At 36.9% G+C, this 27560-nt stretch overlaps 1 protein-coding gene across 1 annotated transcript in view; it reads right to left on the reverse strand.

Annotated features, from left to right (window-relative positions):
- The window catches only part of LOC115215408 (dynein heavy chain 5, axonemal-like), a 401219-nt gene that overhangs the window by 20357 nt on the left and 353302 nt on the right, over positions 1 to 27560 (reverse strand). The window contains exon 79 of the mRNA XM_036505929.1: positions 18294 to 18405. Within this exon, the coding sequence (XP_036361822.1) occupies positions 18294 to 18405 (112 nt within the window). The remainder of the gene's footprint in view (positions 1 to 18293; positions 18406 to 27560) is intronic.

The following is a 27560-nucleotide window of genomic DNA, read 5'->3' on the forward strand; positions in this document are numbered from 1 at the left end:
GTAAATTTCTTTGTTTTTGATGTTTTCAGTAAAATCATAAAAAAAACAGCAAATGAAAAATAAATTTTACATTGGTAAGGAGGTTGTTGTAATATTTTTACTGTTTTGTTTTCTTTTTGCTTCTCTCTACCAGTTTTTTTGTTAGTTATTTTACACAATAGCAACAAGAGGAGAATATTTCTATTTCTTGGTATCAGTTAAATGTCTAGTTTAAGCAACATTAAACTGGTGATGAATTAACCCGACAACTGGATGCCGTGTGCATGTGTATGTGTGTATATGTTTGTGAGTGTGTTTGTGTGCAAATCTGTATGTATGTGTATGTATACCTGTATCTTGTTATTCTGCCTTTTTTTTTTACTTGTTTCAGTCATCAGACTGTGGTCATGCTGGGGCAAGTGTCTTTCTTCTACTATAGCCTTGGATCAACCAAAGCCTCGTGAGTGAATTTGGTAGATGGAAACTGAAAGAAGCGCATCATGTATATATGTGTGTGTATCTTTGTATCTGTGTTTGTCCCCGACAACCAGCATTAGTATGTTTACGTCCCTGTAACCTGGTGGTTCAGCAAAAACGATTAATAGAATAAGTACCAGATTTGTTTGACTAACACATGTCAAGTCAGTACCCCACCATGGCCACAGTCAAATGACTGGAAATAGTAAAAGATAAAAGATAATATGTATTATATACATAGTTGAAATTTATAGAAAAACAAAAGATGAAGACAGGTGTATGAACTACAAGCAAGCGTATTAGTCTAACACTTGAGAAAATGAAAAAGTTTTACGTTTCAAGCCTACGCTCTTCCTCAGAAAGGAATAAGAGAAAATAAACAGAGTGAGAATGGAAAATCTTGTAGATTTCAGTGGTCCAGCTACTAGCATAGCGGGAAAGGGGGGGGGGGTAGGAATGGTCCGCCAACTGCGGCACTTTTAAAGGGGTGGCACACTTGTGCCTGTGTAGGCAATATGTGTTTTTTATGGGGTCTTGAGGCAGCAAATGGAAGAGCTGCCCCAAGCAGCACACACTCTAGCTATGTTAGTGGGTCCAGAATATAGATAGATATGAAGGTGCATAGTCAAGTGGCTAGGGTGCTGCACTCATGATTGTGAGATTGTGGGTTCGATTCCCAGACCAGGTGTTGCATGGTGTTCTTGAGCAAAGCACTTCATTTAATGTTGCTCTGCAATCATTTCTGAATTTGACATGTGGCACATGGTGCACCTGTACAGGCAATGTCGATTTGATGGAGGGAGTGAGCTTATGTGTACACAGACATTCGATCACTACAAACAAATCATTTTTATAGTTGTTTGGCAAGTAATTGCCAAACCCTCATATGTCATCTAATGACAGGAGAGTCTAGGATATATATATAGATATAGACACACACACACTGTTGTCCTTCAATTTACATATAGCTTCTGCAAATCACCATGAAATTTGAAGCTTTGTAAAACAAAAAAAAAAACATCTTTAATAGTATTATTCATAAAATAAATTCAATTTATTTACTGAAATTATCAAATGATTTATATATTTGCATGTGTATATTCATGTATATGTGTGTGGATGCAAAATATATGTGTGTATCTGAATTCTGTCATAATATTAGTTTTATCTTCTAACCAGCAGACATAACTTTCTCTATGGTTTCCATAGAATTACTCTGAAAGCTGTCTGTGCAATACCATGGGCTCTGATTTATTTCTTTAGTTTCTTTACACATTCTGTCTTTTACTTCTTCATATTAAAATGTTTTACAGTTTCTTTTGAACCTTTTCTATTTTTGAGTTGATACAGTGACCATAATTTTCGTTTTTAGTAAAATTAACTTGCGTAATGTTTGGAACTGTTTTACTCAGTTTCAAAAATATTAAACAAAATTTTAAAAGAAAATATATATTCTAACTTATGTGCTCATTATCATAAAAAAAAAAGTAGAATGAAAATAAAACGAATGGGAAATGTGAAACCAAAACAAAAATAACAAAGTAGTGTAAAAAGGAAAAGAAAATTGATCAAAACCAAAATGATATAAAAAGTGAAATCGGGGAAATTGAGTTTCATGTAAACTGAAGGAAAACTGTGTGTGTGTGTGTCTGTGTGTCACTTCAACAAATTCCATCCCTCCCATGCCAGTGTGGAAAAATGGATGTTAAAAATCTTTCTATCTATCTGTCTGTCTATCTATCTATCTATCTATCTATCTATCTATCTATCTATCTATCTATCTATCTATCTATCTATCTATCTATCTATCTATCTATCTATCTGTTTGTCTGTCTGTCCGCCTCTCTGCTTGTCTGCCTGCCTGTCTGTCTGTCTATACATATGTATGTATTAGCCTCAAACCACTCGATAGGGCGGCTTTTAAGTTAGCTCCTGTGGAAGGCTCTTCAAACTTTACTTTATTTAGAATTGTTCAGTGAATGTTATAACTGGAAAATAATTTTCAAATTTTATGTGGAAAATAATTCTGTTTCTAGAGCTGTTAGGCATTAGAAATAGAATATTAACAGAAAAACTGAACATAAGATATCACTCTGATAATTCCAATATAAATTATTACTGGCAACACTGACTACCATGTGAAATTTCTTATTTACTCCATGACTGAAATTGTTGCTAACAATGGCCATCACATAAGAAACATTTATTGCAAACAAACTATCACATATTGTCTAATTGCTGCAAATACAATCACAAATGAACTAATTAGAATTTGCTGTCAACATATGCCATCACATTAGAAATATTTATTGCTAACTTATACTATCACATATTGATTCATGGTTGCAAATTCAGGCAATCCCCTCTATACTAATTGTTGCTAACACAGTCACGTGTGAACTAATTACTGTCAACACAAACTATTATATGTGTATTGACTATTGCTAACATAAACTATCATGTATGGATTAACTGTTGCTAATACAAATCATCGCTTATGGACTAATAATTGTTAAAACAGGTATGGACTAACTGTTGCTAGTAGAGACCATTATCAATAAATTAATTATTGCTAACCCAATCATCATTGAGGAACTAACTGTTGCATCACCTGTCTCTTATCTTTTATTGGGTTCAGTCATTAAACTGTGGCTGTGCTGGGACATTGCCTTGAAGAACTTTTAGTTGTATGAATCAACCTCAGTATTTATAATTTTTTCATGCCAGGTACTTATTTTATCAGTCTCTTTTTATTGAACAACTCAGTGATGGGGGCATAAACAAACTAACACTGGTTGTCAAAATGATGGTGGGAGACACACACACACACACACACACACACAAGACTGGCCTCTTTCAGTTTCCATCAACCAAATCTACTTGGAAGGCCTGAGGCTATAGTAGAAGACACTTGCCCAAGGTGCCACACAGTGGGACTGAACCTGGAACCACGTGGTTGGGAAACAAGCTTCTTACTATACAGCCATGCCTGTGCCTATGCTGATTTCTGCCAGTACTCTTTACTCATTTATTCTTTTACTTGTTTCAGTCATGTGACTGTGGCCATGCTGGAGCACTGCCTTTAGTCGAGCAAATCGACCCCAGGACTTGTTCTTTGTAAGCCTAGTACTTATTCTATCGGTCTCTGTTGCTGAACCGCTAAGTTACGGGGACATAAACACACCGGCATCGGTTGTTAAGTGATTTTTGGGGGGGCAAGCACAGACACACAAACATACACACACATCCACCCACACCCACCTACCCACACACCCTCACACACACAGACACACACACACATATATACATATATATGACGGGCTTCTGTCAGTTTCCGGCTTTGGTCGGCCCGAGGCTATTGTAGAAGACACTTGCCCAAGGTGCCACGCAGTGGACTGAACCAGGAACCATGTGGTTGGTAAGCAAGCTACTTACCACACAGCACTCCTATGCCTACGTGGAGTATATTTTCCAAATAGAATAAATAACGAACAACTAATTGCAAAACTGAAGAGTTTCTTAGCTGGTAGCAATTTACATTCAAAAGTGGATGTTTTCAAAAGAACTAATATAGCACTGGTCAGTCTTCTAAATTACAAAAGTCAAGTTACAGAGGCTTAAGCTGGAGGAACTTTGCAAAAGACATACATTTTATAAAGTGATGATGATCTAGTCAGATGTAATATAAGTTTTAATGAAGCAAATAAGTTTCATGTAGACAGGAATCATTAGTGAAAGTGTATTAGGATAAATCTCTTATCTTTTGGACTTATCATTATGGAAATTGAAGAGGATGTTGTGTATATAAATGAGAGAGAGAGAGAGAGAGAGAGAGAGGAGAGAGAGAGATAGAGAGAGAGAGGGGGAGAGATATGTTGTATATGGTTTCTCCTAAAGTTGACTGATATCCATGGCTGATAATAGTAAATATCTCACCTGATGATTATAAAAATCATATTAGATTTTAGTTGCCCACCACCTTCCTTCTTCCTTATATTGTCAATCACGAAAGAAAGATTAGTGACCCTAACCCTTGTAATTCTTCTCAAAATATTGATTTCAAATTTCGGCAGATGGCCAGCAATTTTGGGGGCTGGGGGATAAATCGATTGCATCGATCCCAATGTTCAACTGGTACTTATTTTATTGACCTCGAAAGGATGAAAGACAAATTGACCTTGGTGGAATTTGAACTCAGAACGTAAGGATGGATAAAATGCTGCTAAATATTTTGTTTGGTGTGCAAATTATTCTGCTAGCTCACCGACTTGAGTCTTCTCAAAAGATTCAGATCGATGCAGTCCATAGCCACTATTCCATAGGTGATGGTTAAAGCTGGCAGTAATTAGTTCAAATGTAATAAAGGCAGATCTCATAATGTTGAACCTTGTAAAGAAGGTGACAGGGAACTGCATCAAGTGAGGAAACTCTCTGCAGGTGAAGAACCTTTACACCCATGAAAGTATTGAAAGAGAGGTAACCAAGAATGATGATGAGGAGAAAGAAGATGACAGTTTCTTTAAGTCAGTCAGTCAATAAATCATCATCATCATCATCATCATTGTTTAACACCTGTTTTCTATGCTGGCATCAGTAAGATGGTTTGACTGTCGCTAGCAAACCAGAGAGCAGTACCAGGCTCCAGTCTGTTTTGACTTGGTTCCTATGGCTGGATGCCCTTCCTAATGCCAACCACTCCACATAGTGTACAGGGTGTCTCTTACACATCATTGGCACAGGTGCCTTTTACGTATCACTGGCACAAGTGCCTTTCACATGTCACCAGCACGACTGCATTTCACATGTCACTGGCATGGGTGCCCTTCATGTGTCACTGGCATGGGTGCCTTTTGCATGTCTCTGGCCACAGGTGCCACTCACATGTTACCAGTATGAATGCCTTGCATATGTCACTGGCACTGGCCGTAGCTGCAATTTCAGTTAGCTTGTTGTGTCTTCTCAAACACAACAAACTCCCCAAAATTTTGGTCACTTGTCATTGCCTCTATGAGATTCCACATCCGAAATCCTTTGTGTATATTAGGCCAAAGTACCAAAAATATGAATACAAACCAGACAGCTGCCCAATAATGTTTGGTAAACAATGGACGGCCATTTGACCTATTTCTCTTCTCATCAGCTTCAGTATACCTAATGTTAGACTTACTTTTGTCTGATTGTCAATAATATACAGAATCAGATAGTTTTAATTATTTTTTTTTGTGTTTTTGTAGTAGGTTTTATTCTCTAGCTATTGTTCTTATATCATTGATTCTCTATAAGCGGATGGAAATTAATGGATACGTTTATATTGTCAGAAGAACATAGAAACCTTGATTTTATTAAAATCTAACAATACATGTAAAGGTTGAGCTCTCACTCCTCTTTTCACTGACGAACACACACACACACACACACACACACACTCTGTCTGTCACTGCCTGTCTGTCTGTCTGTCTGACTCACCCTCCCTCCCTCCCTCTCCCTCTCCCCACCTCTCTCTCTTTCATTAAGTCAGGGTCTCCACCCAAAATTTACTTCAGAACAGTGATAAATAAGTCTTTTTTTAACATACAATATTAATTAATTCGTTTAACAGCATAGCACATTATGCAATTATTTTGAAGAGCATAAAAAGTCTGCTGATTGCACTTCATTAACTTATTGATAATTATTTTGAAGACTAATGAGAAAAAGAGAAATGGCATGTTGACCTCTGATCTAATTTTGAATCCAATTATGCATTGGAATATAGTTCTTGCAAAACACAGAGTTTTTTTTATGGTAAAATCCTTCATTATCACTGGTCTTAAGATAAATGCTTTTTAGAAAAGTATAAAGCTGGAGATTTTTAACAAGCTGTGACATTTATATTTTGTGAGGAACATACTGTTTGAAGTAAAGTCTTACACACACACACACACACACATATTTCAACTTTTGGCCCACAAACATGACGTCTCCTCATTCACTCTGCTCAGCCACTTCTGCAGTGGCCTCTACTACTCAAAGTTGGTTAGTTTTATACTATCTTCACTCGGAATCTCATCTCTCTGGAATTCCTTGTCCATGTTTTTTTTTTATTCTTCTGCAGCTGTCAACTCATGTTGAAAGAAGACATTAACTACATAACTATCAGTCTCAGAGGGTTTGCAAAGTCTCTGGGTACACTCTAATTCTTCTTCCCCACCTCACAAGAAAAGTATTGCTGATATAGAAGGATAAACAAGATAAAGCTTGCATTTATACAATATCTCACTGATATTCATTTTATATTGCTCCTTAAGTATGGCATATTGAGTTGCAAAATGCAAAAGCCAGCAGAGTACATGGCATTTTGGATTAGCTATTGAACATGAAGAGAATGGCATAGTAACTCTCAGAAAACAAATCTATATCTATCTGTCTATATATTTATATGTATATATATATATATATTATATATATATATATATATGCATATATATATGCATATATATATATATATATATATATATATATATATATATATATATATATATATATATATATATATGTCCACACATATGTATTACATAAGCACAGACACACATACACACACATATGCACATGGATATGCATGTGCTTATAAACAATTTTGGATAACTAACGTAAATTTCCCAGACAGAATTTAGCATAGTGGATATCAAACCCAAATAGAATACAACACTTTGGATAATAGCTGTAAAATAACTCACATAGAATACAGCACACCAGATATCTAAGTTGTCGTAACAATGAAATATGAACGTTAATGCCAAATTACTGTCAGGAGATTGAAAATAGCAAGATATCAAGATGTTTACAAGTGAATAATTCAATCCAATACCATTGCTAAAGACTAAAACGTGAAGACACTGTTTAATTGAGCACAATAAATTTGATATTTCATGTTACTCATTCTGAATGTAAAGGAAATACATAAGAAAATATTTTAAAGAACAGACAGAGATGGAGTAAGTTGCAAAATGAATTGATGAAAAACTAAAAAGACAAGTCGGTCTATGAAAGACTTGATTGGAAGAATTTAGATTCTTCTATTCAATTTCTGTATGGTCAGTCATGTATATTCATTGTTTGGTAAAATTGTCATTCCACTGTAGCTAACACCACCATCATTGCCACCGAGTCTTGCATACAGCAGCTATTATTGGAAATGCCATGTACGATCAGTTAGTTGGTTGGTTAGTCTTAATAATATCTTCCCAACAAATACATAATTTCAGATATCTTTCCTCCTATACACACAACATGCACACACACACACACACACATTGTATATATACATACATACGTACATACATACATACATACATACGTTAGGAAGGGCATCCAGCTGTAGAAACACTGACAGATCAGACTGGAACCTGGTGTAACCTCCTGGCTTCCCAGACCCTGGTCAAACCGTCCAACCCATGCTAACATGGAAAACGGACGTTAAACGATGATTATGATGATGATGATGATATATATACTGTATATAAAAGAATGAGATGACAAAAGGAATAAATAATTATCGTATGACCTTCATTAGCTTACAACTGTTTCTACTATTAAATGCAGTGGACTCCGGGTACTCAACTATGACTTCACTGCATCTTATAGCAGAAACAGATGTAAGCTAATGAAGTTCATAAGACAATTGTTTATTCCTTTGTCATCTTATTTTGTAATTACTGCTCTGTACTCAACTAATACTTCTTTCAGAAGTATGAGGTCTGATCAATAAGTAGTCGGACTGGTGATATAAAAACAAAACTACAACATGTAGCAATTTGGCATTTAATCTCCTGCAAATAATCCCCTTTGGAAGCTACACACTTAATCCAGAGCTGTTTCCATTGATGGAAGCATTCCTGGAAATCGTTTTCTGGGATAATCAGCAACTGCTTTGTCACATTCACTTTGATTTCCTCGACATCCTGAAATCTTTTTCCTTTCAAGCAGGATTTGAGTTTTGGAAAGAGAAAAAAGTTGTCATTGCTCATCTCTGCAATTTTGTTACATATATAGACCTTCATCTCAGTCAGCCTCCTTGTGATCCCACTGCAGCTCTTGTGTAGCTATTGTTTACATTGGGTACACCATATGGTATTCCTATCAGCACCTCTTTTGTGTGTATCAAGTATGGCTACTTTCTAGGTGGCAGAAGAATCCAGTATTCTTTCCTGTTGATTAAATCTTCAATCTTTGCTAGGTTTACTTTAAAGCTTGTCAATTCTAAGTTTTGCTTCTACGTTTGCAATATCATTTCCAATTATGTTACAGATCCTAGTATGAAAATTATGTTAACCACATACATAAGACAGCTGCTATGAAATGGAGAACTATGATAAAGATAAAGAATTTGAGAATCAAGCTCTGAAGGGCACATACCTACATAAAGTCTTAACTGAATTTGTTGTTGTCACTTTGCTGACTGCATTTCCATGCATAACTTGCACAGTTCTCACAACCATTTTATCCCCTAGTTTTCTTTGTGACCATTAAACTGGAGAGTACGGTACCCTGTCAGAGAATTTCTCTAGGCCCAATGAATCTATAGTGGTTTGTTCTTTGCTAAGAGCACTTGTTGTTGTCTCACTTGGAAACCCATCCTGGCTCAAATTAAGACTCTCACATCTAAACAAATTTTTCTTCTATTTTGGTTATGCTATAGCTCTTCCTGTGGTTTTCATCACTTGCTCTATTATTTTGATGCCCATATAATTACCTCTTCTAAAAGCATCTTCTTTCATCATCATCATCATCATCATCGTCATCGTTTAACGTCTGTTTTCCATGCTGGCATGGGTTGGATGGTTTAACTGAGGTCTGGAAAGCCAGCAGCTGCACCTGGCTCCAATCTGATCGGGCAATCTTTCTACAGTGGATGCCCTTCCTAACACCAACCACTCCAAGAGTGTAGTGGGTGCTTTTTACATGCCACCAGCACAGGAGCCAGTCTGGTGGCTCTGGCATCGATCATGTTTGGATAGTGCCTTTTACATGACCCCGGCATGGGAGCCAGTCAGGGGGCACTGGCACCGGTCACGTTTGGATGGTGCATTTTTTGTGCCACTGGCACAGGAGCCAGTCATTGTAATATTGTCCAGTTGACTATATTAATACTAAAGTACTCTCTGGAAATGATCCCTTCCTCTGTTCCCTGATTAATTATGCATGGAACTAACAGATATTTTGTCAGATATTTTCAGCATTCTAATGACTGTTCTTAATGCTCTAGTTACTTCCCCTGCCTTTGTATCCTTAATGGCTATTTTTTCAAATGTATAGCTGTCACTGTGATATTCTGAGATGCTCTATGGGGCTTTTATAGCTAGGGAGTTATCTTACTTGCCAGGCATTGTTAGCCGCACATGACAGAAACGGTGGGGAGAGGAGAAATAAATAGTGGTCTCCTGGAATGCATGGGGAGGGATCTCTGCTGTCAGGTTCTCTGTAGTACAGCTGAGTGTGGACATTGATATGATTGTGGCATTCATTCACCTATGGATGAAATTACCTGGATTACTAAAAGTCTCTCTTGACTCTATGTTGGCACAAAGTAAATGGATAAAGAATTGAAATAGTCAAGAAGATATGTCACATCATCATCATCATTTAATGTCCATTTTCCTTTCTGGCATGGGTTAGACGGTTTGACCATAGCTGGCAAGATGGAGAGCTACACCAGGTTCCAGTCTGATATGGCTTAGTTTCTATTGCTTAATGCCCTTCCTAATTCCAGTCACTAGAAGGTTGTTAATCTTTGACATGAATCTGCCCAACCAGCCAAGATGGCATTCCATTTACTTTCAGTGATTAGTCCTTCACTTGAATCTATCAGAGATTGTCTGTTTGTCTCTCTGTTTCTTTTTCCTATGCATTATTCTTGTTCAGTAACCTATCACAACATTTCTTTGCCTCTTTATTCTTGGCATCATTGACAGTGAGTGCAGCACCATCATTTCATACATATTTCATACAAACATTCTGAATCATGCTGGCACACTTCTTTGCAAACCAGAACAGCTAATGCCTCTTGCTTTGCAGAACATTGCCAAGTTTCTTACTTTCTGCTTATTCACTCTTTGCCGAGGTATGTAATAGGTTTTGATCTATTTCTCCTTGATGTATGATGACCGAGCGCTTCTTTAGACCAGTGTTTCTCAATCATTTTTTTACTTCTAGGCCTCTAGGATTCCTATTTCACTCAGATGAACCCTCAAGGCCATTCAATGTTTAAAAAAAATTCATATAATATTTTTATGATCAAATATTATTAGGATATATATATATATGAATATTTAAAATATTTTGTGAATTGTTGAAGTATAACCAATTTATTGCAGATAAATTTTAACAGAAAAATCTTAAACGGATCCCTGTTGAGAACCATTGCTTTAGACCTTCATCAGTCCACAAAATTTTTTAGATTCCCCAGATTGATTTCTGTTATTGGATTAGTGTACCTCTTATTCTGATGTCACTAATCATTTGTCTATGTTCAGTTGTACACACTTTTTTCTTAAGAAATACTTCAATTCACAACCATCTATCCTGTTTCCTGGTGAACATGAAATCTATCTGGTTTGTGTGGTGCTCACTTGAGTGTTAAGTGATCAGGTGGCTGGCTAATTTACTGAAGTTAAAATTGCAAATGGTTGGGTAATTTGCATCACAGAGTTTCAAAGAGCCTTGATAGCTTTTCATTCCATTTATCATAACCATAGCTACCTCAGAATGGTTACTATGTTGCTTCATAACACACTTATTACAGTCACCATTCATAACTAGGATGCCGCTGTTATTGAGATGATCTGCTATGGAGACTTATAGAAATGATTCTTTTGTCCATCAGTCAGTCTTGATAATAATGCAGAGTTCACAGTTGTGGCCATGTTGCCTATGACTAACTCAAAATTAATTATTCTGTGTTGGTCCATGTAAAAAGCACCAATGATAGTTCACCTAAAAAGCACCCATGCTGGCCCATGTAAAAAGCTCATGTTCTAGTTCACATGAAAAGCACCCATGCTTGTCCACATAAAAAGCGCTAGTACTGGTCTACATAAAAGCACCCGTGCCAGTCCACTTTAAAAGCACCCAGTACATTCTGTAAAGTTGCTGGCATTAGGAAGTGCATCCAGCCTTAGAAACCAAGTCAAATCATCAGACTGGAATCTTGCTAGCTCTGGTCAAACTGTCCAACCCATGCCAGTATGGAAAATGGATGTTAAATGATGATGATGATGATGATGATGATGATGATGATGTGACATATCCTGACTATTTCAGTTTATTCATTTACTTTGTGCCAACATAGAGCCAAGAGAGACTTGGAGTAATAAAGTAAGAGAATAATGTTCATTTAGCTGAATGGCTTCCTTGAGAAAATGGGAATAATATACCATGCTTAGGAGCCATCAAGGATAACAGTACCAATTGAATTTTCAGTTTATGAAGCTGCAGGGAGAGAGACATATAGAAAGTAATAGAGAATGATACATATGCACACACATACACACACACATACACACACACACACACACACACACACACACACACACCACACACACACACACACACACACACACACACACACATAGATACAGAGAAACTGAGAGGAATTTCTCATATATATATGTGTGTTTGGGTCAGCGATAAGAGAGATAGGTAGGCATTACTGAGGCAAGCATTCTCTGTTGGATGTGTAATGTTAGTGTGCATCAACAATGAAGCATAAATCAATTAAGAGAAAAACAATTTGGTATAAGAAAAATCATCTGCTTTGTGCAAGATTATGGATATGTGATGCATGTGATGAACAACAGTTGAGTGAAAAAAAAACACACGCACACCATGTTATCCTAGAGGAAGGATTTTATGGAAGAGGAAGACTGAGATGAAGTAATAAATGCTGATCCCAAAATACTGACCCTCACAAAGGAGATCATAATGGACCACAGAAGTAAGTCTAATAAGGCGGCAAGCTGGCAGAAACTTTAGCATGCTGGGCGAAATGCTTAGCAGTATTTCGTCTGCCGTTACGTTCTGAGTTCAAATTCCGCTGAGGTCGGCTTTGCCTTTCATCCTTTCGGAGTCGATAAATTAAGTACCAGTTACGCACTGAGGTCGATATAATCGACTTAATCCATGTGTCTGTCCTTGTTTGTCCCCTCTGTGTTTAGCTCCTTGTGGGTAGTAAAGAAATAGGTATTTCGTCTGTCGCTACGTTCTGAGTTCAAATTCCGCCAAGGTCGACTTCACCTTTCATCCTTTCGGGGTCGATAAATTAAGAATCAGTTACACACTGGGGTCGATGTAATCGACTTAATCCATTTGTCTGTCCTTATTTGTCCCCTCTATGTTTAGCCCCTTGTGGGCAATAAAGAAATAAGAAGTATGTCTAATACTGGCATAGATTCCTCTTTGGCACCCAACAGGCCAGCATAGTATATCTAGCTACACACCCACATTCTGTTGCTTCTCCAAGCACTGTATGCTGCCATGTTCATGCTTTACATGACTTGTTAAATTCCCTATATTTTGAGTTCTTCCACTTATTTTTTCACTTCCTATTACTTTGTGACTCAACAACAAGGGATTTTTTTTTATTATCAAATCAGACCATTCCATAGCGTTAAGGAACTGTTTCTTTATTATAATATGGCTTGGGAAGATGATTGCTTTTCCCAATCCTGCCTGCACCTTTCAGTCATAAGCACCATTCAAAAGTCCTGAGCACCATGCACAGTGCTCAGGAAATGAAGTAGAAGTCAACAGCTGGCCATGGGTAGTGGTTTCTGCCTCTGCTTTTGCTCCACCAGTGTTGAAGGTCTTGTCGAAGTTCGTAGGCACTACTATCCATTTCTACTTCGAGTAAGCTATAAAAAGTTACAAGAATATGACTACTTGGGATTGAAAAGAAATCAATAACAACCTAGTTTAATGATGTTGTTGATGGTTCAGCTATTTTCAATAATTTTTTAATTTTATAGATTTTAATTTTATTCTGAAATAAATAGCCAAATTTCTAAATATACATATAAGTACACACACACACACACACACACACATATATATATATGTATATGTGTATATATATATGTGTGTATATATATATATATATATGTGTGTATATATATATATATAATATATATATATGTATATGTGTATATATATATATATATATATATATAATATATATATTTATATATATATATATATATTATATATATATATATATAATATATATATGTATAATATACATATCGCAAGGATAAGCCCCGCTCTCCCAGGAATTACTGGGTACGTCAGCTAGTATATACATACATATATGTACATATACATATATCTACATATATATACAGATATATTTATACATAAATATATATACATATATATGTATACAAGTACATATATATATACATGATGATGGAAAACGGACGCTAAACGATGATGATGATGATGATGATTCCCTCAAGCACTTACACACACATGTACACATACGACGGTAACTTCTGTCTACAAGATTCAATCACAAGGCTTTGGTCAGCCTGAGGCTATAACAGAAGACACTTGCCCAAGGTGCCATGCAGCGAGACTGAACTGGAAACCACACAGCCATGCCTGTGCCTACACACTCACACACACACACACTCACACACACACACACACACACACACACACACACAGTCAATTCAAATAAACAAACGGCGGTCCATTGTGACTGCAGCCTCATGGCTGAAAAGAGTAAGAAAATAAAAGAATAAAATTCATCTAAATGGATCATCATCATCATCGTCGTTGTTTAATGTCTGCCTTCCATATTGACATGGGTGGGATTAGATAAAAAACGTGAAAAGAATGAAAAATGATGAACGTGAGAACGTGCTCAAGAAATATATTGGCTTGACGCTTGGTGAAAAGAGAGAGTTTAACATTTACACACACACACATTTGCACAAACACACACACACATGTGCACAAACACACATGCACTCCCCATACCACACACGGCCACTCCTTCTCCAACCACAACAAAATTTGATGAATAAATTAATCTAATATTTTGATTATATCTGTTGAAATCTACAAGTCGTTTCTGTTTAATCTGCCTTTAAATGACTGGTGTATTTAGTCTATAGATTAGAGTGTTTTTTTAGACAATAGTGAACTAGCTGAGACACTAAAACACTTTTCAGTACAATAGGTTACAACGACTGATTCAGTATTTCATTGTACTGTCTTTAAATCTTGTCCAAACTGAGTTCATCATTCATTATTTCAGGCACAGGAGTGGCTGTGTGGTAAGTAGATTGCTTACCAACCACATGGTTCCGGGTTCAGTCCCACTGCATGGCACCTTGGGCAAGTGTCTTCTACTATAGCCTTGGGCCGACCAAAGCCTTGAGAGTGGATTTGGTAGATGGAAACTGAAAGAAGACTGCCGTGTAGACATATATATGTGTGTGTGTGTATATGTTTGTGTGTCTGTGTTTGTCCCCCCAACATCACTGGTGTGTTTACGTCCCAATAACTTAGTGGTTCGGCAAAAGAGACCAATAGAATAAATACTAGGCTTACAAAGAATAAGTCCTGGGTTGATTTGCTTGACTAAAGGTGATGCTCCAACATGGCCACAGTCAAATGACTGAAACAAGTAAAAGAGTATTAAATAACACCTGTACTATTAATATACTTGTGCTCAGCCAAAAGGTTTCAATATTTGCAGGCTGCATCATGTAAAAAGCTGGTGCCACATAAAAAGCACCTGTACTAGTGCTGTATAAAAAGCACCTGTGCTGGTACTGTGTATAAAGCATAGGTGCTGGTGCCACGTGAAAAGACACCCAGTACACTCTGTAAAGTGGTTGGTATTAGGAAGCGCATCCAGCTGTTGAAACAACCCATGTCCAAAAAAAAACCCCAAAAAACAATTGGAGCTTGGTGCACCTCTCTAGCTTGCCAGCTTCTGTCAAACCACCCAACCCATGCCAGCATGGAAAATGGATGTTGAAAGATAATGATGACAATGATGGTAACAGTGAGGGTGATGATGACGATGATAGTGATGATGATGATGATGAAGATGATGACAATGATGATGATGATGACAATGATGATGATGATGATGACAATGATGGTGATGATGATGGTGATGACAATGATGATGATGATGATATGTCTATGTAATCATATGCACATATCCAATCAGTGTTTTGAAACTGAGCAAATCCAGTTAATACTTTCAAATTGTAATTATTTTGTAGCCAGCTGCAAACTGTTTATGTCTAATTAAAGCTGACATAAAATGTCTATTAGCTGATCAACCCACACTGTCTACCTATAGTATTTTTTGTCACTTACTCTTTAGGTTCAAGTCAGCACCTTTAAGTTGTTCATATTGGTTTCAAACTTTGACACAAGGCCAGCAAGCTAAGGCGGCGAGCTGGTAGAAATGTTAGCACGCAGGGTGAAATGCTTAGAGGTATTTCATCTGCCGTCATGTTCTGAGTTCAAATTCCGCTGAGGTCGACTTTGCCTTTCATCCTTTCGGGGTCGATAAATTAAGTACCAGTTACACACTGGGGTCGATGTAATCGACTTAATCCGTTTGTCTGTCCTTGTTTGTCCTCTCTGTGTTTAGCCCCTAGTGTGTAGTAAAGATATAGGTATTTCGTCTGCCGTTACGTTCTGAGTTCAAATTCTGCCGAGGTTGACTTTGCCTTTCATCCTTTCAGGGTCGATAAATTAAGTACTAGTTACGCACTGGGGCAGATGTAATCAACTTAATCCCTTTGTCTGTCCTTGTTTGTCCCCTCTATGTTTAGCCCCTTGTGGGCAATAAAGAAATAACAAGGCTAGCAATTTTGAGAGCGGGGCTAAGTCAGTTACTTCGACCCCAGTGCTCAACTGGTACTTATTTCATCAACCCCAAAAGGATGAAGGCAACATTGACCTTGATGGAATTCGAACCTAAGACAGACAAAATGCCACAAAGCATTTTGTTTGAATGCTAATGATTCTGCCACCTTCTCACCATCTTCAAGTTGATCATATTGACTTTACTCAAGAACTTGCTTAACTGATCCATGCTTCTTGAATCACTGAGTTATGAAACATACAAAGTCACACACAAATGCATATGTGTGCATCTACACATCATCACCACTGTCCTTCTTTTATGCTTGCTTTTCATATTGGAATGGGTTGGATGGGACATAACTGCTCTCCAAGAAAAGTTGGAGGACTATGTCTTGCATGAAAACTCATTTCTTGCATGCTTTCTATGACTGGACTCCTTTACAGAGTGTACTTAGTGCATTTTTACCAGGGCAGCAGTGCTAATATAGACATCATGTCTTCGATGAAACTAAACAAGTGTTGCAAGTCCACACTGAACAGAGTGCACTTGGTGCATTTCCTCATGGCTCCAGCATGAGAGAGGACAGGGGTGAGATCACACTGGACAGCATAAGGTGGATAAACAGTGAGAGTGAGTGACAGATTATTTTTCCATGTCTGCATGGATCAGATGGGTTTTGTGGAGGCAGATTTTCTATGACGGGATGCCCTTCCTGTCACCAACTCTCACCTGCTTCAAAGTAAAGTAATATTTCCCCATGACCAGATATGTTTTCATGGAAGGTTGGAAACCAAGGATGCTGGCTGCACAAGGTGACACTCATTTACAACTATCATGTAATGTCAAGGCAAGGAGACAGTATCACACACACACAGACACATGTACATGCACACAAAACACACACACAAAGACACACGTACATGCACACACACACACATACTACAGTCTCTTTGCAGTTTCCACCAGCCAAATCAACTCGTAAGGTTTTGGTTGGCCCAGGGTTGTAGTAGAAGTCACTTGTGTAAAATGCCACACAGTGGGACTGAACCCAAAACCACATGGTTGAGAAGCAAACTTCTTATCGTGCACCAATGCTTTTGCCCATACATGCTCCACCCCCTACACAGTGCGCTTCTGCAGTTATTATTTACCAAGTTTTCTCTCAAGGTATTGGTTAGTCCCTAACTAGAGTAGAAAATAGATAACCAAAATGTCACACAATGGAACTGAACTTGAAATCACAGAGTTGTGAGACAAAGTCCTTAACTGCTTATTCATGTTACTAAAAATTTCCACAAGCTCTTTATGTCCCTCAAATAGTAAAAGCTGAAGTTATATCAGTTCATGGATCCAGTGTATACTTGTGTATGCTTGTGTACTTGAGCATTATTAAGATTAACAGCCCTCCACCAGTTGCGACAATGAGTCTTCCGGTCGATCCAATCAATGGAACAGTCTGCTCATGAAATTAACATGCAAGCGCATGATCACTCCACAGATATGTGTACTCTACAGATATGTGTACCCTTAATGTAGTTCTTAGGGAGATTCAGCATGACACAGAACATGACAAGGCTGGCCCTTTGAAATATAGGTACTACTCATTTTTGCCAGCTTGAGTGGACTTGGGCAACGTGAAATAAAGTGTCTTGCTCAAGTACATAATGCACCACTGGGAATTGAACTCACAACCATATGATTGTGAGCCAAATACCCTAACCAGGAAGCCAAATACTTTCTGGTTGAGCATTATGGGCTAAAAATTATACATTAAAAAAACAAACAAACAAAAACCCTGGAAATTAAGACAAAAAGGAAAATGACCAGAAAATAAGGATGCTGCATAAAGTGAAAGCAGTAAGATGACACATCCATGAGAATTATCAAATCAAGAATCTAATGAATGAATTACAAACACAAACATCATAAGAACCCAGTTGCCCAATAACATAACAAATGTTCTCACGTGATATCAGCATTAGCATGCAAACCAAAGCACTCGGGAGTGTCTTGCAGTGGTAGGGCTTCAATAGAAATTCGGTAGTCATCAACTGTCTTGCATTTTGGGATTTTATAACCTGAGAAAAACGAAAATATGAAAAAAGAATTAGAGCTTTCAAAGCCAAGCCAACTAGTTTCATTGATATGCTTTTTTTCTGCTATTCTTTTGCTTATTTCAGTCATTTGTTTTTTTTTGAATTTGTAAGTATGTCCAGGAATGTTAAATGCATAGCATTCAAAAGAGTGCCCAAGGTTGTTGTTGGAAAGATGGTGGATAATCTTGTGAATGTATACCAAGTCAGTTGCTAGATGTCGGAACTTTAATGTGTCCATGCCCAGGGAAGCAAGATGTTCAGGAAAAAGATAATTTCAACAAATCTAGAATCTATCATGTATGGTATTTATTTCATTATATATATAATGAAATAAATACCATATAAGATAGATTCTATATATATATATATATATATATATATATATGTGTGTGTGTGTGTGTGTGTGTTTTTAGAAAGTTGATTGCTATGGTGACTCTATCACTGGCCATAACTTTCAACTTCCTAAAGCATTGGTACCCAAACTTTTCACAGTGGTTCCCAGCAGTTTTCCCATGGAGCCCTTTTGATATGCTTATCCTTATGTGTATGTGTGTGTATATGTATATATATATATATAATATATATATATATATATATATATATACTTTATTTAAAAGCAGCAGAAAATTCAACAAAACCTGTTACTCTGAGTTTCACGTTCCTGTTCGTCGGACAGTTTTTTGCTAGAATAGAACCGATATGTCAATTTTCTAGCAAAAAACTTTCCGACGAACGGGAACGTGAAACTCAGAGTAACAGGTTTTGTTGAATTTTTTGCTGCTTTTAAATAAAGCATATTACTCTACCACTGGTATTTGAGTACTCTTTTTTCCACCTTGTTTCACATTTTTGTGTTTACTTCGGTATATATATATATATATATATATATATATATATATTTAATAGAAATATTAAAATAACTAAGTCTCTCTAAAAGAGAACAGCGGCAGCGTTCCCGGAAAATAATAGTTATCGCCATACTAATATGGCATTCTTATAAAAATAAGAAAAAAGCTGTCCGCTTATTAGCTCCATGAGGCCATCGCCTTAAGTTAGCTATTTGATACACAAACTGTATCCATATAACCTTCAAACAAGGGAGGTCAGTCGCTCCACACTACTTGACCGGCAGCTACAGACGCGTTTCGGGGTATTGCCCCTTTTCAATGCAGCGTAGCCAGCCAGTAGGTGTCGCTTCCGACAATCTCTGTTCGATGGTTTTATTTACCTAGTTTCGGTGGAATACATCCACTTGTTTTCAATAATAGAAATATTAAAATAACTAAGTCTCTCTAAAAGAGAACAGCGGCAGCGTTCCCGGAAAATAATAGTTATCGGCATACTAATATGGCATTCTTATAAAAATAAGAAAAAAACTGTCCGCTTATTAGCTCCATGAGGCCATCGCCTTAAGTTAGCTATTTGATACACAAACTGTATCCATATAACCTTCGAACAAGGGAGGTCAGTCGCTCCACACTACTTGACCGGCAGCTACAGACGCGTTTCGGGGTATTGCCCCTTTTCAATGCAGCGTAGCCAGCCAGTAGGTCAAGTAGTGTGGAGCGACTGACCTCCCTTGTTCGAAGGTTATATGGATACAGTTTGTGTATCAAATAGCTAACTTAAGGCGATGGCCTCATGGAGCTAATAAGCGGACAGCTTTTTTCTTATTTTTATAAGAATGCCATATTAGTATGGCGATAACTATTATTTTATATATATATTTGTTTTCATGAAATTTTGAATTTAGTTCATGGACCCCCAGTACTACTTTCACAGACCATCAAGTTGGAAACCACTGTCTTAAAGCATATATTACTGCTCTAATATTTTAGCATGTGCTTTTTTTTGTATATATGAACTACTGATGACCTACATACACACACACACACACATGCACACACACACACACATACACACACACGCACACACACACACACACATGAGTGCACACATATGCTAAGGCAATGAGCATCAAAGGAAGACAACACAGAAATGACATGTTTTAACAAATGTGTGTGTATGTATGTATGTGCATAGTAGAAGTTAACTAATGTCTAGATATGATTACTTCCATGGAAATTATAACTTTCTTCGATGTTACTATGACAGCTTGTAAAACGAAGACAACTACCTGCTGCAGTTCCAGAATTAGGCAAGCTTTATTTAGACTACCTTTTCTAGGTAATTCTTGATTAACAAGTAAGCAGTTCTATCCTTGGAAAAGGGCTGCTCAATCACTTGAGGTGTTATTGAATCTAATCACTGAATCTGTCTATCACTATGGTTTGACAAAGAAGGCATCAATACCCCAAGCTGGCAATATACAGGTTTGTAATTAGATATCTCCGACTAGTCAAGCCTGTATGTTGCATTAGACATTATTACAACAGGACTTTGAACTAACCTTAGTGTGCTTTTCAACAAATCCCTGTGTGAGAGAAATTGATTACCAAAAGTGAAGTATGCACAAAACTTCACTCACTTTTCAGATTGAACAGCTCTCTGCCTGGTGGTTCAGTAATGGCTGAGATAGACAGACACTGACTGAACCTCAGGTATTACATCAGAGTGTTATTCTCTTAGACCAGTGGTTCTCAATAATTTTTTTTTATCTATGGATTCTTTTGATTATTATTCCATTCTGCTGGACCCCCATAGCCTCTCATTGTTTAAAAACTAGTTTTATGGCTTCTTCTTTCAAAATTCTCATTTCGTTTTTCATAGGCGTAGGAGTGGCTGTGTGGTAAGTAGTTTGCTTACAAACCATATGGTTCCAAGTTCAAGGCGTGGCACCTTGGGCAAGTGTCTTCTACTATGGCCCCGGGCCAACCAAAGCCTTGTGAGTGGATTTGGTAGATGGAAACTAAAAGAAGCCCATCGTATATATGTATATATATGTATGTGTGTGTGTGTATGTTTGTGTGTCTGTGTTTGTCCCCCCATATCGCTTGACAACCGATGCTGGTGTGTTTACGTCCCTGTAACTTAGCAGTTCGACATGAGAGACCTATATAATAAGTTCTAGGCTTACAAAGAATAAGTCCTGGGGTTGATTTGCTCGACTAAAGACGGTGTTCCAGTATGGCCACAGTCAAATGTGAAAGAGTAATAAAGAGTAAAGAGTAAATTGTGTAGGATGAATTATGTAAAATATTAGAAAAAGAAACCTAGCTGTTTCTTGCAACAAATACATCTAAAGCAAAACTTTTTCATGGACCCTTAGAAATATATTCTCCGTCAACCCAATTTACTAAGTTGCTTGCATGAACTCCAGAAAACCTTATATGTACCCTGAAGGATCATATGGACAGTCCTACTAATAAGGAATAGGGATCTGGAATAGGGATCCATCATTCCAAGATGTTTTTGTAGTATACTCATTCCATTTAATGAGTGTTACTATGTCCTTGCATGATTGCTGGATAATTGTTGACCCTATAATAGGTTCATGTGTCTTTTTGACAGGAAATGATTTTTGTCCTGCTGCATTCTATCAACCCTCCTCAGCACATTAGCTTGGTTGGGGGAACTGGTTTAGTCACTGATGATACAACCATGCAAATACAGGGTGCGCTGAATAAATTGTTGTCTAAATTATGCAAAAATGAAAATAACACTGACATCTCATTTTAACAGATATATTTACCAAAATTACATAAAAATTTCTTGAAATACTAAAGAGTAAATTTTATTCAATAAAATCGCCATTGGCTTCAACCACGGCCTCCAGACGACTTCAGAATCTCCTGCAGTTCTTCTAGTTTAAGTTGGTGAATGCTGCCATAATCCTTGCTTTCAGTTCATCTTTGGTGTGACAAGAAATTTTGTTGGTCTCTCACTCAACTGCACTCCACACATATGGAGGTTGCAGTCTCGGGTGTTAGGTGGCCAGATGTTAAGAGTGATATGGTTGCAGAAATTGTCTGACAGCCATGACTGGGTTCTCCTGCTTGTGTGGCAGGGTGCAGAGTCCTGTTGCCAGACATAGGTTCTTCCAGCAGCCACCCTCTTGACCCAGGACAGCATTACCTTCTTCAGGTACTTGGTGTAAGCCTCCGTGCTGAGTCTGAGGCCATGTAGGAAGATGAATGGAGCCATACCGTTGCCATCACTAGCGATCACTCCAAACACCATGATGTTGATTAGATATTTGATTTTTATCACTTTAAGTACATGTTCTGGGGATACAACAAGCCAATGGTTGTTCTGTGTGTTCATCATCTGAACCTGGCAGAAATTTTTCTCGTCTGAGAAAAACAAAAGCATATTCAGTCGGAGAAGATGCTTGAGTTTGTTCAAAAGCTTCATACTCTGGTCTTTCCTCTTGTCTGTGATGGCTTGGGACAAAAATTGTCTCTTTCTCGTCTCGTATGAGGAATACTGAATGTCTTCATGCACTAACTGCCTGATAAGAAACTCAAACACTCCTGTGTTCCTGGCAAGGGACCTGATTGACTTGGAGGGATCGTTGTCAATCATGGCCTGGATCCTACCAACAAATTCAGGAGATTTTTCTTATCAGAATGATCAGAGTGAGTTTTCCGATCTGCCTTACCTTCATAATCACCATTAGACACATCTGACTCTTTCCAAATCCTCTGCACTGTCCTCAGATTGACAGCCAAACACTCTGAAATGTTTGTACTGGAGCTTCTGGCTCAAATGCCAAGCAGTACAACATGTCGTTTCCAAATTTCTGACAGAGTGAATTGTATCATGGTGCTGTTTTTCTCACAGATGGTGCCCAACTGACCCTACTATTCTGTATAGTCAACAAAATCAAAAATAAACAATGTGCATGCATGAAATTAGAAATATAAAATGGTGATAATTTATCCATCACACCCAGTAGTTGTACTTGCTGAAGAGGGTTGCTGGCACAACACACACACACACACACACACACACACACACACACACACACACACACACACACACACAGACACACAGACACACAGACACACACACACACACACACAGAGACACACACACAGACACACACACACACACACACACACACACACACACACACACATTTGTTAAAACTTGTCCTATAAACACTAAATGAAGCAGTATTTGCTTTGCAATTATAAGACAAAATAGAAATTTTAATTGCTCCTCTAAACATAGAAATCAATCACTCAGAAAGATATTTTGAAACAATGGAAACAACTGCCAAAGTTACAAGAGTAATTGCTTGTATACCAAAGAACCTTCTTCACAATAGAAAGTACATGTGTCTTTCTTATCAGATGAACTGCTTTTGATTCTCTGATTCCCATAACACCTTCAAATAAATGGGAAGTAGAAAGGTGTAGTCAGAAATAATCAGTGTAAGCAAATTACACTGGAACAACAGAACAGAGAACAGTTATCTTTTATTGTCAAAGATATAATAGCAATTTTTATAATCTAAAAATATATCCAGTAAAAGCAGCAAGGAAAATTAGATAAAAATTATTTCCTACAAAGAATGGTAAGCTCCTTTGCCCTCTTCCCCACATACCTTTAATAATAGGTTTGAAACACAGAAATTATAACATGTCAGTATAGTATATGATGTGTTTGTGAATTGTATGTGATATATACATACATATGTGTATTTGTATATGTGAGAGTGTGCATGTGTGCATATGATTATACACATACGCACTCAGATATGCAAACACACATATGTGCAGGTATGTATATATATATATGTGTGCATGTATATATATACATACATATATGCACACACACACACACATACCCCCAAACATACCTTTTACTTGTTTCAATTATTAGACTGCGACCATTCTGGGGCACCACCTCAAAATATTTTAGTTGAATGAATCAACCCCCAGTACTTATTTTTTAAAGCCTAGTACATATTTTGTCAGTCCCTTTTGCCGAGCCACTAAGTTATGAGAACATAAACACACCAACACCAGTTGTCAATCAGTGGTAAGGGATAAAAAACATACGTGAAGACAAGCATATACACACACACACTTTATTTGTGTATTTAGACTACCGTTGGTTTTATGTTTAGAAAATATCTTAATATCTTAATTTTTCAAGCCAGTCACATGGTGGAATGGTGTTCATCTCCATTTTGGACTAAAACACCAAAAATACCATTCCTCCATGTGATTGGCTTGAAAAATTAAGACATTATGATATTATCTTAACATGAAACCAATGGTAGCTATTATACACAAATAAAGAATATTTCTCCACCAATACAGTGTTGAGCACTCATTCACATTGCTTGACATTTATATACATATTACGTATATATATATATATATATATATATATATAATATATATATATATATATATATACACAGAAACTTATATCTATTCTTTTCTCCTTTAGGCACAAGGCCCGAAAGTTTTGGGGAAGGAGCCAGTCAATTAGATCAACCCCAGTACACAACTCGTACTTAATTTATTGATCCCGAAAGGATGAAAGGCAAAGTTGGCGGAATTTGAACACTGAACATAAAGACAGATGAGATACCGCTATGCATTTTGCCTGGCATGCCAATGTTACTACTAGCTTGCCACCTTGGAAACTTATAGTTATTAGCAATATAATGTGTGAATGATAGCATCATAGTTACATGTTTTTTTATTAAGCCAATCATTAGTTCACTACATTTCTGAGAGTGAGAGTAGGTACAAGAAAGTGCCTGTAACTCAGAGCAGAACAGACTGAAATTAATTCCATTTACGAAATATTCAAATACCAATTCTGCAGCGAGGAAATTTGGGATAAATGAAAAGATGGAGTAAAATTAGAAGTAACAGCATTTCTTAAAATGCTGTCTAAGAATAAATGTGCTACAAGAATTGGCAAAAGTCTGTCTTATAGTGTGCACTCCTCTTACCAAATGTCATACAAAATCAACTTGCATCTTATACATACAAATTCAGAGTTAGAGTTACTGGTGTGAAAGGGTCTCCCGAAACTGAGGTGATTTTATAAGCTTGTATGCCTGATATGCTATCAAATGTGTGGTACTTAGAAAGTTCGATCAACTTAAACTATAAAAATGTCTATATAGTTATCTAAAGTAGTGTTTGGTACTCAAATCAGATGAAAGTAGAAGTTTTAAAAGTGTATGGCCTTTTTGCTGAATGAAGATGCATAATTTTGTGTTGCAACAGGAAACTAAAACATAGACTAAAAATGCTGTGCTATCATAAAAACCACAAATGACACTCATATCATAGTTATTTGGCTGCTGTCTGTCATTGCTGCTGTTCTGATTATAATTTATTGGGTATCAGCTGTTTGTAATAGCATATCGTGTAGTGTGTGCATTTATTTATTCTGAATTTTTATAAAAATTTTATTACAATCAATGATAAATGAATTAAAGAAGTTTACCAAACATGAGTTTTACTAGGAAATATTTTTGGCAGTCTGGTTTAGTTACATTATGTAAGCACACAGCAAGTGTTAGACTAGCTGTTCTACTTGTTTACCATTCTCTGGTAAAAGTTTCTAGTTTATAGTCAATACATCTATTGGACCATAGTTTTGGATACATTTTTTAAACTTAAAATTTCAGCTTATATGCCACAATTTACACTTCATTCTTTTATATTTTTCTATGATTGAAATTGCTACTGAACACTATACATACATACACAATTTTTTTTTATTGTGCCTGAAGAAATGGGAAGGATGCATTTCCATGAAATTTAAATATGGTTATACATCTTAAGTACTGTATAAAGGTCACACACATACATGCACACAGAGGGTATAAGAAGTAGTTGAAGATATACTTGGTAATTTAATAAAACAACTCTAATCTAGCAAAAAGCAAATGTATTTTAATAAAAATTTGTGCACATGTTCTTGATAAGCTTTCTTATAATGCTATTCTATGAATTCCTCTTTACTCCAACGACTGCTCCAGTATAGTCTTGGAGTCATTGACATATTTGCACTAAATGGTCCTTATTCATTTTGGACACCTCATGGACATTGGTGGCCTTTAATGAAGCTATGGAGTGATAAGAATGTGAATTAGTCTTCCTTTCATCAATGCTTTAAATGCAGTAATTCATAGGATTTAAATCTTATGAGTTTGGAGGCCACAAGTTTGGTGTTACATGATCATAATGATTGTCTGATATCCGTTCTTGAGTTACACGGGTTTTAGAGGAAGGTGCTAAGCCTTGTTGAAAAACATATGGCCTTCAACTTAGTACTTCATCCATACAAGGCATAACAACTGTCTCCAGCCCCTAAACATCTCTGCAGTATTAATTCTAAGACTCTGTGAAATGATGTGAGGCTGCATGACATGACCTTTCTAAATCACCATTCCTAAAACCATCACACTTATTCGAAATGTAGTGTACATCACTGTGGGAACATCAGAAGAATTTGTGAGTAACCATCTGTCATTTCTACTATTAGACTTCCGGCCTTGGTCAAAGTTTTCCTCATCAGAGAAGAACCAAAGTATATAATGTTCACTATGGTTTTTAATCTTGTGAAGTAACTGCTTGGCATAGATCAAACAGTTTCTAAGTATCTTTATAGACATGAACAAGCTTCTCTTCAGTATATATAACTTGCATCAAACGTCTTTGTGTACACAGATTTGACAGTCCTCTCAAACACCTGAAGCTCTTTGGCAATGGTCCTCATTGATTTCCTGGGATCATTATCGATAATACTTTGAACTCATTGGATGAATTATGGTGTCCTTATAGTGGCTAAATGTTTAAAATACTTAAAAATACTTTTCAAACAGTTGAAACATTCCTGCCAGAGGCTTTCAGTTCCATCCAAACTTTGTGTAGAAAAATCTTGCAGCATTTAGAAAGTTTACAATTTCTAAATTGCTGTGTTCTGCATTTATTGCAGCAATGACTGCATGTCTTTTCTTTTCTTGTGTTAACATTTTTATCTGCCATGAGAGAGGGTTGCGGTTGGCAAAGCTGAAAGAAATTAAAAACCTAATTGGTTTGAAGGGTGTAACACATTGATAGTTGAGCATCTTCAAATACCTCTTGCACTCTGTAGATACAGCTGTCTAAGAATCAATGAGTCAAGAAAAAAACAAACAAACAAGCACTTGCATATTTCTCCATTTGGTATATTAATATATATGTATATATATG

This window comes from Octopus sinensis, linkage group LG9 (genome assembly GCF_006345805.1).
Source record: "Octopus sinensis linkage group LG9, ASM634580v1, whole genome shotgun sequence".
In the NCBI taxonomy this organism is placed as follows: Eukaryota; Metazoa; Mollusca; class Cephalopoda; order Octopoda; family Octopodidae; genus Octopus; species Octopus sinensis.